The sequence below is a fragment of the Phyllobates terribilis genome, unplaced genomic scaffold (assembly GCF_046119375.1).
Source record: "Phyllobates terribilis strain yellow unplaced genomic scaffold, ASM4611937v1 Scaffold_9__5_contigs__length_417890890, whole genome shotgun sequence".
NCBI lineage: Eukaryota > Metazoa > Chordata > Amphibia > Anura > Dendrobatidae > Phyllobates > Phyllobates terribilis.
Window position 1 is genome coordinate 169,420,794 of NW_027362769.1, and position 11,771 is coordinate 169,432,564.

Consider the following 11,771-nt stretch of genomic DNA (forward strand, 5'->3'; position numbering starts at 1 on the left):
GCCATTCATTCCTCCGACATTCCTTCCTCTACTTCTCGGATATCGCCTATGAAGGACATTATGGGATTTGCTTCTGACCGCGGCTTCCCAGTTATTGTAAGATTCTACATTCAACTCTTGGGTTTTATAATCGGAGGGGTCTCACAAGATCTGGACGTTATTTTGGAATTTATTTATTGTACGAATAAGAAACGTCTCCAAGAATGGAGAATAAAAGGTGAAACATCAATCACAATCAAAAGTTTCAACTGATGTTTATTGCAGCGGGACACGAGTACAGTTATGGACTTCAACACTTTATTCTTCTCCTTCATCCTCATCTTCATAAGAGTCTATCCCGACCTCTTCGTAATCCTTCTCCAGGGCGGCCATGTCCTCCCGAGCCTCAGAGAACTCCCCTTCCTCCATGCCCTCACCCACATACCAGTGCACGAAGGCACGCTTGGCGTACATCAGGTCAAACTTGTGGTCCAGGCGAGCCCAGGCCTCGGCAATGGCGGTGGTGTTACTTAGCATGCACACAGCGCGCTGCACCTTGGCCAGGTCTCCACCGGGAACCGCAGTTGGTGGTTGGTAATTGATACCAACTTTGAACCCTGTTGGGCACCAGTCCACAAACTGGATGGTGCGCTTGGTCTTGATGGCAGCAATGGCAGCATTTACATCCTTAGGTACCACATCACCGCGGTATAGAAGGCAGCAGGCCATGTATTTGCCGTGTCTGGGGTCACATTTCACCATCTGGTTTGCCGGCTCAAAGCAAGCGTTTGTGATCTCGGACACAGAGAGCTGCTCATGGTAAGCTTTCTCTGCAGAGATGACGGGGGCATAGGTGGCCAGGGGGAAGTGGATACGGGGGTAGGGCACCAGGTTGGTCTGGAACTCTGTCAAGTCCACATTCAGAGCACCATCAAACCTGAGAGAGGCTGTGATGGAGGACACGATCTGACTGATAAGTCGGTTCAGGTTGGTGTAGGTTGGGCGCTCAATGTCCAGGTTCCTGCGGCAGATGTCATAGATGGCCTCATTGTCCACCATGAAGGCACAGTCTGAGTGCTCCAGTGTGGTGTGGGTGGTGAGGATGGAGTTGTATGGCTCAACCACAGCGGTGGAAACCTGAGGTGCTGGATAGATGGAGAACTCCAGCTTGGACTTCTTGCCATAGTCAACGGAGAGACGTTCCATCAAGAGGGAGGTGAAGCCTGATCCAGTGCCACCACCGAAACTGTGGAAAACCAAAAATCCCTGCAAACCTGTGCACTGATCGGCCTGTAAGAGTGGAGGACACAATTACCAGCTGAGCGTGGCCCATGACACGCAGAGAGATGATCAATACGAAACACTCACCAGCTTGCGGATTCTGTCCAGGACGGGATCAATGATCTCCTTGCCGATGGTGTAATGACCGCGGGCATAGTTGTTGGCTGCATCTTCCTTGCCACTGATGAGCTGTTCTGGGTGGAAAAGTTGGCGGTAGGAGCCAGCCCTGACCTCATCTAGAAAGAGTACGGAGCGGAGATATTAGGACACACTTATTATATGGCGTCGTGTGGGTGCCGCTCTAGGAGGATCCCCATACCCACTAGACTCACCGATCACAGTGGGCTCCAGGTCCACAAACACAGCGCGGGGGACGTGTTTACCAGCCCCCGTCTCACTGAAGAATGTAGTAAAGGAATCATCGCTTCCACCGATGGTCTTGTCACTGGGCATCTGCCCGTCCGGCTGGATACCATGTTCCAGGCAGTACAACTCCCAGCAGGCATTGCCCATCTGGACTCCAGCCTGGCCAACGTGGACTGAGATGCATTCCCTCTGTAAAATAAAGAAAAATACATTAAGAAATGATTTTCACTCTGGATTTATCATATTCAGATCATAACCCTCTCCTGATGCTTCTTTAAGACTTTCTACGCCAGAATGGACCGTTCTTCGTATGAGAGGGTTTTGTAGGGTTTCTACATTTGGAGATGGTGTCAACCATATAAGATACAATGTGCATCTGGGGTAAGATCAGCCGACAGCAGATACCAAGTCTTAAGCCTCATTCACACATCCATGTACGGATCAGGACCGAGGGGCCGATCTGTGCCAAGTGTGCCAACATGATAAAAGCCATTACCAGAGACAAAATGGAGAATTATACACAATAATCTGATGTAAAAAAAAGCACCAGCAGAATAGTGAGTGCAGCTCTGGAGTATAATACAGGATTTAACTCAGGATCAGTACAGGATAAGTAATGTATGTACACAGTGACTCCACCAGCAGAATAGTGAGTGCAGCTCTGGAGTATAATACAGGAGGTAACTCAGGATCAGTAATGAAATGTATGTACACAGTGACTGCACCAGCAGAATAGTGAGTGCAGCTCTGGAGTATAATACAGGATGTAACTCAGGATCAGTAATGTAATGTATGCACACAGTGACTGCACTTTTTATTTAGATTGTATCTATAAACAAGCTGTAAAGTTACGCTCTGAGGTGGACATCCCCTTTAAGACTAAAGTGACAGCAGCACATGAATTGCTGAGTTGCGCAGAGGAGCAGTTGTCAGATTCCACAGATCAGGGAATGTGCAGCTGTCTTGTCTCGCTCATACATTGTTATCTGCAGGCCCCTGGTTTTCACCTTCCATTATTGATATAAGTACACCTCCACCTGAAACCTGCAGAACTTGCACAAACAAGACTGCACACCCTCTCCTTAGGGCAGCGGTGATAATTGCACCCGCCATTCTGGGTCTCGCCCTAAAGATCTAAAAAAGCACAACATATGGTCAGACTACAATACAAACTGCGTGGGCGTTGTTATTATTGAGGCTTCCCGCAGATCGGTTTCATCATAAAGGAACTCAGGTGTCAAATCTTGTCTTCTTTGAAAGCTCAGAACCAGTAGTGATTATTTGCCTGTATGTAGGGGAATTGCACTATTAGCAATTTTCTAAATGATCTCAATTCTTACATTTCTCTCTTTCTATGAAGAACAGTTGACTATAGGAAGATAAAAAATCTAACTATACTCCCCTCCTCGACCGGTGCCTGTCCTCCGCACTAACTACTGCATCACGTGACCACTGCAACCATCTTATTCTGTCTTCTTATTCAGCTTCTTACTGTTTGGACAGAATAAGAAGACTGCAGCGGTCACGTGATGCCCCCCGCCAGATGTCGATGCCAAGAAGACTTTACCGGGGGACACAGTTGCGAATGTGAAGGAGCTGCGCCGGTCATTGATGTTGCCAATTTTGGAAAATTTTAGCCCCATCACTGGGTCTCTCCGGAATTACGCCAACACCTCCAGGGACCTCCCATTTGTCTGCTTTGTTTTCACGGCACACCCTTGCATTTTCCAGGACTGTTTCCGAGAAATTGTTGGGACTGTCTAGAACGATGTATGCCCATACTGACCTCCTAGAAGGAGACCCCCTTTATCATCTGTCAAAAGAGCCGCTTCCGCTCTGGAAGATTCGGTGGCAATCAGCTTTTCCTTATGGAAAGTAATATGGGGAGTGGGGGACGCACCACTGGAAAGCTGGAGGATGGGAGCGAATGTAGACCGGGACGTAGCCATACAGGATGCACCAGGGACCATGCACCCGACTGCTCCACTTTCCTACATCTGCCCCACTTCTTCCTTTTCTCCATGAGGTTTAGGGGCGGGGGGGGGGGGAGCTTTCTTACCGATCCATTATAGGATCACACATTCTTTGCAGATCTGCTCATGTAACCTGTGACCGGGGAGAGCGTTGTACTCGGGTGAAATCAGCGATTGTCACAGTGAACACTTGGACTTGGGACCTTTAATAACCAGCGGGATTAGCAGGTATAATCTCCATGTGGAATGCGGGGCGGCGCGGGCCGCGCTTATGTAAAGAAGATCACGTCAAAACCTAAAGTACAAACCAGGCGAGGACTGCGAGCGGCCGAGAACCAACATGGAAAACTGCGAGCAGCGGTGACCAGGCCTCGTACACTCGAGCAGCGCGGCGCCGTGCGCTGTCCCCACCGTGCACCAGTATAATCCTGAGTCATATGGATAAAGAAAACCTCTCTGCGCCTCCATAACAGATCGCCGGCACCATACAGGGCTCGTACGTCTCCGCGGAGCCAGAGTTGTATCCGCGCGTGTTTTTTGCGGTACGAGACGTAGCTTGTATTTTACCGTTGTTGGATAAGTACGACTTTCTGGTTTCTTTTCATTGTTTTGTTAGGTGAAGTGGCCATAAAACAGCGATTCTGCCATATCTGTGACTTTTTATCATTTCGGTGTTTACCGTGTAGGATCAGTATTGTAATATTTTATTAGTTCAGACCGTTATGCACATATGAGAATGTCATTTTTTTTTATTTTATTTTTCACAGTTTTTTACATTTTCTATAAATCCTACTTTGGGACTCGATCCTGCAATCCCTTGTACTGCAATAAAGAAAAATTACCAATGTCCTATGAAGTCGTGTACAAACACGGCAGACAAGGGGCGCTCTGGAGGTCCCACGCTGCCATGACAATTCCATCAGAAATCCTGTCTTGAGGAGGCCATTGGGCATCGGAAGAGACACTTTCCTCCATTTCCACCCTCTGTCACGATCCATAGCATCATCTGAAGCCCCCCATACAGATTAGGCTAAAGCTGGCGGAACTCATGGATATGTAATCTATTTGGGGTCTCCCGACAGATTATTTTGGAGGAGAGAAGGATACGGCACACTAGATTTCCAACAGTCAATCCTTTTTGTTCTCTTGGTGATGAGCCTTCACCAGGGGGGTCGGCAGCGGCTCTGACACTTCTTTATATGGGATGTTTATGTGGGGGGCTCTGGCTGGGATTACGGCTGTATGGAGCAGGCTCAGCTCCTGAGCTCACTCCAGTGCGGAGCACAGGTACGGCCAATGTTGGACAATGGGCAGAGCGGCCCCCTAGGTGCCCTGGACCCCGGCACTTGCCCAGGTTTGCCAGGTACTGGCGCCAGTCCCACCTACTCGCCAGTTCTCCCAGGAGCCTCCTGAGCCAGGCAAGACCTCCAGGAGGACTTCACAGCATGTGTCAAATTCTTCGGAAACCTTACAAAAGGCAGCACTCCTGGAAGGTTTCTTACATGGGGGGGGGGGGGGATGCGGAGTGGTGGCTCGGAGAAGTCACGTAGGCGGCGTGGCCTGAAAGGAGAGACATACCCATGCAAGAAAATAATTATGGCAATGTGCTTTGTTTGCAAACTTTATCCACCCAGACAGTACCCACACCCGGGCCCTGGAGTCTAGGGGCCCAGAAGGTCTCTTTGGCCCATATAAGACCACACTGTTAAAAGCATGTGACAGCTGGGGGCCCTGTGGGAAATTTTACAAACTTCAATTTCCGCCACTGCAGAAGTGTTTTGCCAGAAAGTTGGCAACCATGACATCACATGAGCGGACGGGTCACTGCCTCCTTTGTGGAGCAGAATCATCCTCCTGAAATACTCTGTACTGCTGCTTGGGTCAGCTCTTACCACCTACCATCAGTTTATTAAGCAACACTTGAAAAATCGTCTTTATCTAAGGGAAGGGGGTTATCAGTCTCCCCTTTGTATCACTTTAGGGGGTCGTCCATTACTTTCGGACGCTTAGCGGCAGCCGCATTTTGCTTATTTTCTGTATTTAGAAGCTCACGAGGCCAGAAAGTGAAGCCGGGGGGCCGGAGCCGCAGAGGATGCTGCCCTCTAAGAATAAACTGACAGAATCCCCAGAGGATATTGATAAGGACTCTGGCGGAATCTGCAGGGGGCGATACGTCTGCAATGTGCATGTGGCGCTCCAGCTGCTCTATACTACTACTCCCAACAGTCTGGCCTTAAAGGGGATGTACAAGATAGGGGGGAGCTCTGTGCAGTTTATTTTATCCTCCTGAAACAGCGCCCCCTCTTGTATCTGGCTCTTCCTGGCATTGCTTTGGCCGACTCTACATAAACATTATTCTTTTTATCTTGGGTGAAGGCAATAAATAGAAAGCAAAGAGTCCGTGTATATTTCACATAAGATAAGAAATCAGAAGGCAATGGACCAACCTGCCGCTCCCAATACTATCAGTATAATACCGTAATCTAGTGCCCCGACATCACACACTCCCGGCTGCTGCCGGCACGGAGCACCAACTACACGTGTCCAATATTCGTTGCAATAAGACTTAAAGGGAAACTCCAGACACTTTTTTTTTTTTTTTTAATGAAATTCCCATTTCTCCATGTCCTTTGCTCTTCTGAGGTTGAGCTTAGATCTGGGGCGCGGTTCTCTATGGCTTTTATCCTGGAGAGCGTGATAAAGGGGTCCTCATGGACTTTACCACTGATCATCAATGCTTCAGAGAAGTGGGAGGGTCCGACCCCACAATTAAGGGGTCCTTCATCGCACAGCAATGTGAAAATCTGAGATCAAATCCATTCAGACAAGAGTTTAATGTTTCGGTTGGAGTTCCCCTTTAGCTTTCTCTAGTAGACGGTGAATTAAAGGGAACGTCCATGGTAAATCTAATAGGGAAGGTTTTACAGGCTGGGAAGCAACTTCTAAAACTTTGTTTTTTATGTTCCCGGCAGTGTTCCCCTTTAAGCATAGCCAGGTATGAATGAACGAGAACAGGGTTTCCTCTAAAGACAAAAATTCTGACCTTTCTCAAGTCAACAAAGCAAATGCTGATGTAGCAGAGCCGGGTGTCTCCTCCGTGGTTCTCGTGGAGCCTGGCATAACTGGAATGCCATTACGGTGAAGGGTCTATAGACTGGAGCCAAGGTTCAGTGCCTCCGATCTCATTCACATTCATATGGGGTGGACGGGACTCGAAGCATTTAGGAATCCAGGCATGCGTGACCTTCTATTCCAAATCATACATAATCCCACCATGTGTTTGTCTGCCGGAGACCCAAAGTTATAATAGTGCGGCGGCGTCATAAGCCCCACAGAGGAGATGAGTCACCTATGAGCATGGGGGGCATCATGTCTGCACGACCTGAAAGGGACCCTGTCATCAGGGTGAAAATGGCGTCTGATGCAGTAGGAGGTTATAGGGCTGGAGGAGCCGATCAGATTGATATACATTGTTGTGGGAAAAGTTCCAGTAAACTTGCAATTTATTCACTGAAATCCCTGGTACATGTAAGAGTCCAGTGGGTGGTTCTATTCAGTGATCTGCATGAGACAACTGGGCAGTCCTATTCAGTGATTGACAGTCTTTCCTATATCCTGTACATGCAGAGATCACTCATTGAACAGAATGACTCACTTGACTACAAGTCACTGAATAGGACCGCCTACTGGACTCGTATGCCATCACTGAATAGGACCACCTACCGGACTCGTATGCCATCACTGAATAGGACCGCCTACCGGACTCGTATGCCATCACTGAATAGAACCACCTACCGGACTCGTATGCCATCACTGAATAGAACCACCTACCGGACTCGTATGCCATCACTGAATAGGACCACCTACCGGACTCGTATGCCATCACTGAATAGAACCACCTACCGGACTCGTATGCCATCACTGAATAGGACCACCTACCGGACTCGTATGCCATCACTGAATAGAACCACCTACCGGACTCGTATGCCATCACTGAATAGAACCACCTACCGGACTCGTATGCCATCACTGAATAGAACCACCTACCGGACTCGTGTGCCATCACTGAATAGGACCACCTACCGGACTCGTATGCCATCACTGAATAGGACCACCTACCGGACTCGTATGCCATCACTGAATAGGACCACCTACCGGACTCGTATGCCATCACTGAATAGGACCACCTACCGGACTCGTATGCCATCACTGAATAGGACCACCTACCGGACTCGTATGCCATCACTGAATAGGATCGCCTACCGGACTCGTATGCCATCATTGAATAGGATCGCCTACTGGACTCGTATGCCATCACTGAATAGGATCGCCTACTGGACTCGTATGCCATCACTGAATAGGACCACCTACCGGACTCGTATGCCATCACTGAATAGGACCACCTACCGGACTCGTATGCCATCACTGAATAGGACCACCTACCGGACTCGTATGCCATCACTGAATAGGACCACCTACCGGACTCGTATGCCATCACTGAATAGGACCGCCTACCGGACTCGTATGCCATCACTGAATAGGACCACCTACTGGACTCGTATGCCATCACTGAATAGGACCACCTACTGGGCTCATATGCCATCACTGAATAGGACCGCCTACTGGACTCGTATGCCATCACTGAATAGGACCACCTACTGGGCTCATATGCCATCACTGAATAGGACCACCTACTGGACTCGTATGCCATCACTGAATAGGACCACCTACTGGGCTCATATGCCATCACTGAATAGGACCACCTACTGGACTCGTATGCCATCACTGAATAGGACCACCTACTGGGCTCATATGCCATCACTGAATAGGACCACCTACTGGGCTCATATGCCATCACTGAATAGGACCGCCCACTGGACTCATCTGCATACAAAAAACAGGAATTTCAATGACTAAAATACAAAATGCTAATGAAAGTTTTCCCACAAATCAATATATCATGCTGCTCAGTTTCTCCTCTATACTGTGATCTCCACAGTTCAGACTTTATGACAGGTCCCCTTTAAAAATCATCTTATAGAAGAACTAGGGTCATCACCTTCAAGCCTGGAATGGCTGATAACAGGGGACAATAGACTGAGGACTATCTGAATTTCATGTGTTCCATTGCAAAATTCCAGAAGATACCTGCAGCATATAGGACATGATTCATTACAATGTATCCACTTGAAGTCCAAGATTATTACATTGGATACAATTGTGGGAAACCCTCCGGTTAAAGGGGAGGCAGCAAGAAATGTGGGATCATTGGAGGGTCTGAACACAGAAGGACCCCATCGGTCTGTAAGATGGGGGTCCCGAGTCCCCTTTCTAGAGGAGATAGAATGGCCCTGTGGCTCTAGTTCATGTCCATGGACCTGCTGGAGACATCTGGGTGCTGCTCTCCGCCATCTCCATCAGACCCACGGACCCTGAATGTAGTGACCACCTCTGTCCTGTAGTGATTCTGGGGGGGTCCATATAGTGAAACCCCCGGCATTAATACTTTCATCATCCAATCAGAAAAGGTCATTGTGGACCGACCCCTATACAGGTTTCCAGTTTCCTTTCACTGTCAGCAATCAGAGATCTTGACATTGGCGATTAATGGAAATGTAAAGTATATTAGAAAGTTTCCAGAAAACCTCTATATAAGAGGACAGCGGGCACCAGATCCCCCCGTGTGCTGCCCACGGCCTCCGCAGGGCTCCCATGTGCTCGGGGTAATTATAGGATCGGTGTCAGACAGGTGCTGGGAATTCTCCATGTGACAAGCCAAAGATAAACAGGCCCCATGAAGGATCCCCTGCACCCAGCAGACTCTACTACAATTACCTAGTTAGGAAAGAGGCCCGGGATGGCGCCCGGCAGCTGGGACCCTAAAGAAGAGGGGGGGAGGGGTGACCCAGAAAGCCCCCCAGTGACAGGTGATTCCACGTGTCCCTCAGTGCCCAGCCTCAGTGCCCACCCTGCCGCAGTGGGGGCACCACGGCCTAGGAGCGTCCCCTGGAGAATGTGGATTTAACCATTCAGGAACCAGAAGGACGGGCAGTAGCCGGACTTTGCACGGGATGCAGCATTAGATTTCCAATGGCGGCCTCCTTGCTTGTCACCCAACTTTCCCAGAAACAGAACAAGGAAGAAAACATTTAAAAAGGGTATTCCACCTTTGGGGACAATGTCTTTTACTTAACTACATGTAATTGGGGCTAAAATCATTTTTGCAATTGGATTTCATTTAATTTTACACAGTTTGCCTCGTATAACCTCTGTGGCTGAAGAATGAGTTAACTGAGTATCCGTCAGTGAGCTCATTCTCAGTTTCTCAGTCTTTTCATGAGCTCCTCTGATTTATCACTACATCAAAGTAGAGTATGCTGGGAAATAAGAACCAGTAAAAGCCAAAAAGGTGCAAACCTTTCAAGGAAACACAATTGCAAAAAATTTTTTTAGCCAATCCCCCCCCCCACCCCCCCTCCCCAAATAATAAAATAAAATTGGACAACCCCTTTAAGACAAATGTATGAAAAGCAATCCCCATTGCAATAGCTGTGGGAGCGCACCGCGTCTATGGGGTCCGGGCTGCCGTAAATGGCGCGTATATCCTGCTGATGACGCCTCAAGGTTAGAGGAGGGGACTCTGAAAATCCCACAGACTCTGATGGTGATATGACAGCACGGTGCTGAGTTTGTAGTATGGCACAACCCTTGGTGAGAAGTTAGGGGGTCGAATCTGTGACCCCCTATGCCACATATTCATGCAGTGTCGCCTCTCCCCTGGGTGCAGACTTCTGCCCTGATGGTCAGGGGGGGTCCTGACATCAATAAAGCAGATGACAACACACTCAGCTCTGCTCCATCTGCGCAGACAACACACTCAGCTCTGCTCCATCTGCGCAGACAACACACTCAGCTCTGCTCCATCTGCGCAGACAACACACTCAGCTCTGCTCCATCTGCGCAGACAACACACTCAGCTCTGCTCCATCTGCGCAGACAACACACTCAGCTCTGCTCCATCTGCACTGACAGGGATCATGGGGAGAGAAGCAGAAGCTCTGCAGGAAGTGAGGATGTTGTAACCATCATGATGAAATCCTGCAGCGCCTGATGGGGGTGATAGTCTCGGTTTCATATCAGAGGTGTCAAATTCTCCCCCCAAAAAATAACAAAATTCTTTTCACCAGTCAGAAAAAAGCCAAAAAACACATAAATAGAAAAGAAATCAAAGCGTTAATCTGCCATAGGTGTGAGATATTTATCGGCAGATCCTCAGCACCTGGCGCAGGACCTGGGGGGCATCTGGACCCCCCTCTAAAATGATTAAAGGGCAAGTACACATCTGCATTAGGAAGGAGTAACCGCAGAGTAAGCCGCCTCGCACGCAGGACTCGTGGCGCTCACCATGTTGTCGTGTCCGCGGGGGGTCGGGTGGGAGCTTGGCAGTGGGTGGATTCTCACCGGAGCCTGGGTGACGGATCTCTGTGAGAAGTGAACTGTCAATTGCGCAGACAGTAGTCTTATGTAGGGAGGCGGTGCCAGGAGTTCTAAATACACGCCCATAGGCGTGGTCAGCGCAGCAAGCGTCAATGCGGAAAAGGAGGGACTATGTAGATCAAAAAAAGAATGGGCAGGCCTACTTCATAATCCGCGAGGCTCCTATAGGATTGAACAGGAAGAAGGAGGAGCTACAGCGTGAGGACACGCCCTGCGGCAGGACAGTACTGCAGCGTCACCCCCCCCCCCACTGGTCATAACAGGGGAGGGACTGTAACGCTAGAACCCGCCTACTACGAGGAATACTGACAGACGATGGGCTGAAAGCACGCCCATGGGCGGAGCCTTCATAATAGTGGAAGGGCGGAGAGAGGGGAGAAACGGGACACGCCCCTAAAATCCGGGTGTGCGGAGGAAACCTGCCTGCTGAGCGTGTATGGGGGAGACGAGGAGGTAACCTGTCTGCTGAGCGTGCATGTGTATGGGGGAGGGGAGGAGGAAACCTGTCTGCTGAGCGTGCATATGTATGGGGGAGGTGAGGAGGAAACCTGTCTGCTGAGCGTGCATGTGTATGGGGGAGGTGAGGAGGAAACCTGGCTGCTGAGCGTGCATGTGTATGGGGGAGGGGAGGAGGAAACCTGTCTGCTGAGCGTGCATGTGTATGGGGGAGGTGAG

At 49.4% G+C, this 11,771-nt stretch overlaps 1 protein-coding gene across 1 annotated transcript; it reads right to left on the bottom strand.

Moving 5' to 3' along the window:
* Positions 1-237: 237 nt before the first annotated feature.
* Positions 238-11,154, bottom strand: LOC141161864 (tubulin alpha chain). The gene is made up of 4 exons (XM_073647335.1): positions 11,004-11,154; positions 1,593-1,815; positions 1,348-1,496; positions 238-1,269 (listed from the first exon to the last, which is right to left on the bottom strand). The coding sequence occupies exons 1-4, from the start codon at positions 11,004-11,006 to the stop codon at positions 298-300; spliced, it is 1,347 nt and encodes a 448-aa protein (XP_073503436.1). The 5' UTR covers positions 11,007-11,154; the 3' UTR covers positions 238-297.
* Between the last annotated feature and the right edge of the window lie 617 nt (positions 11,155-11,771).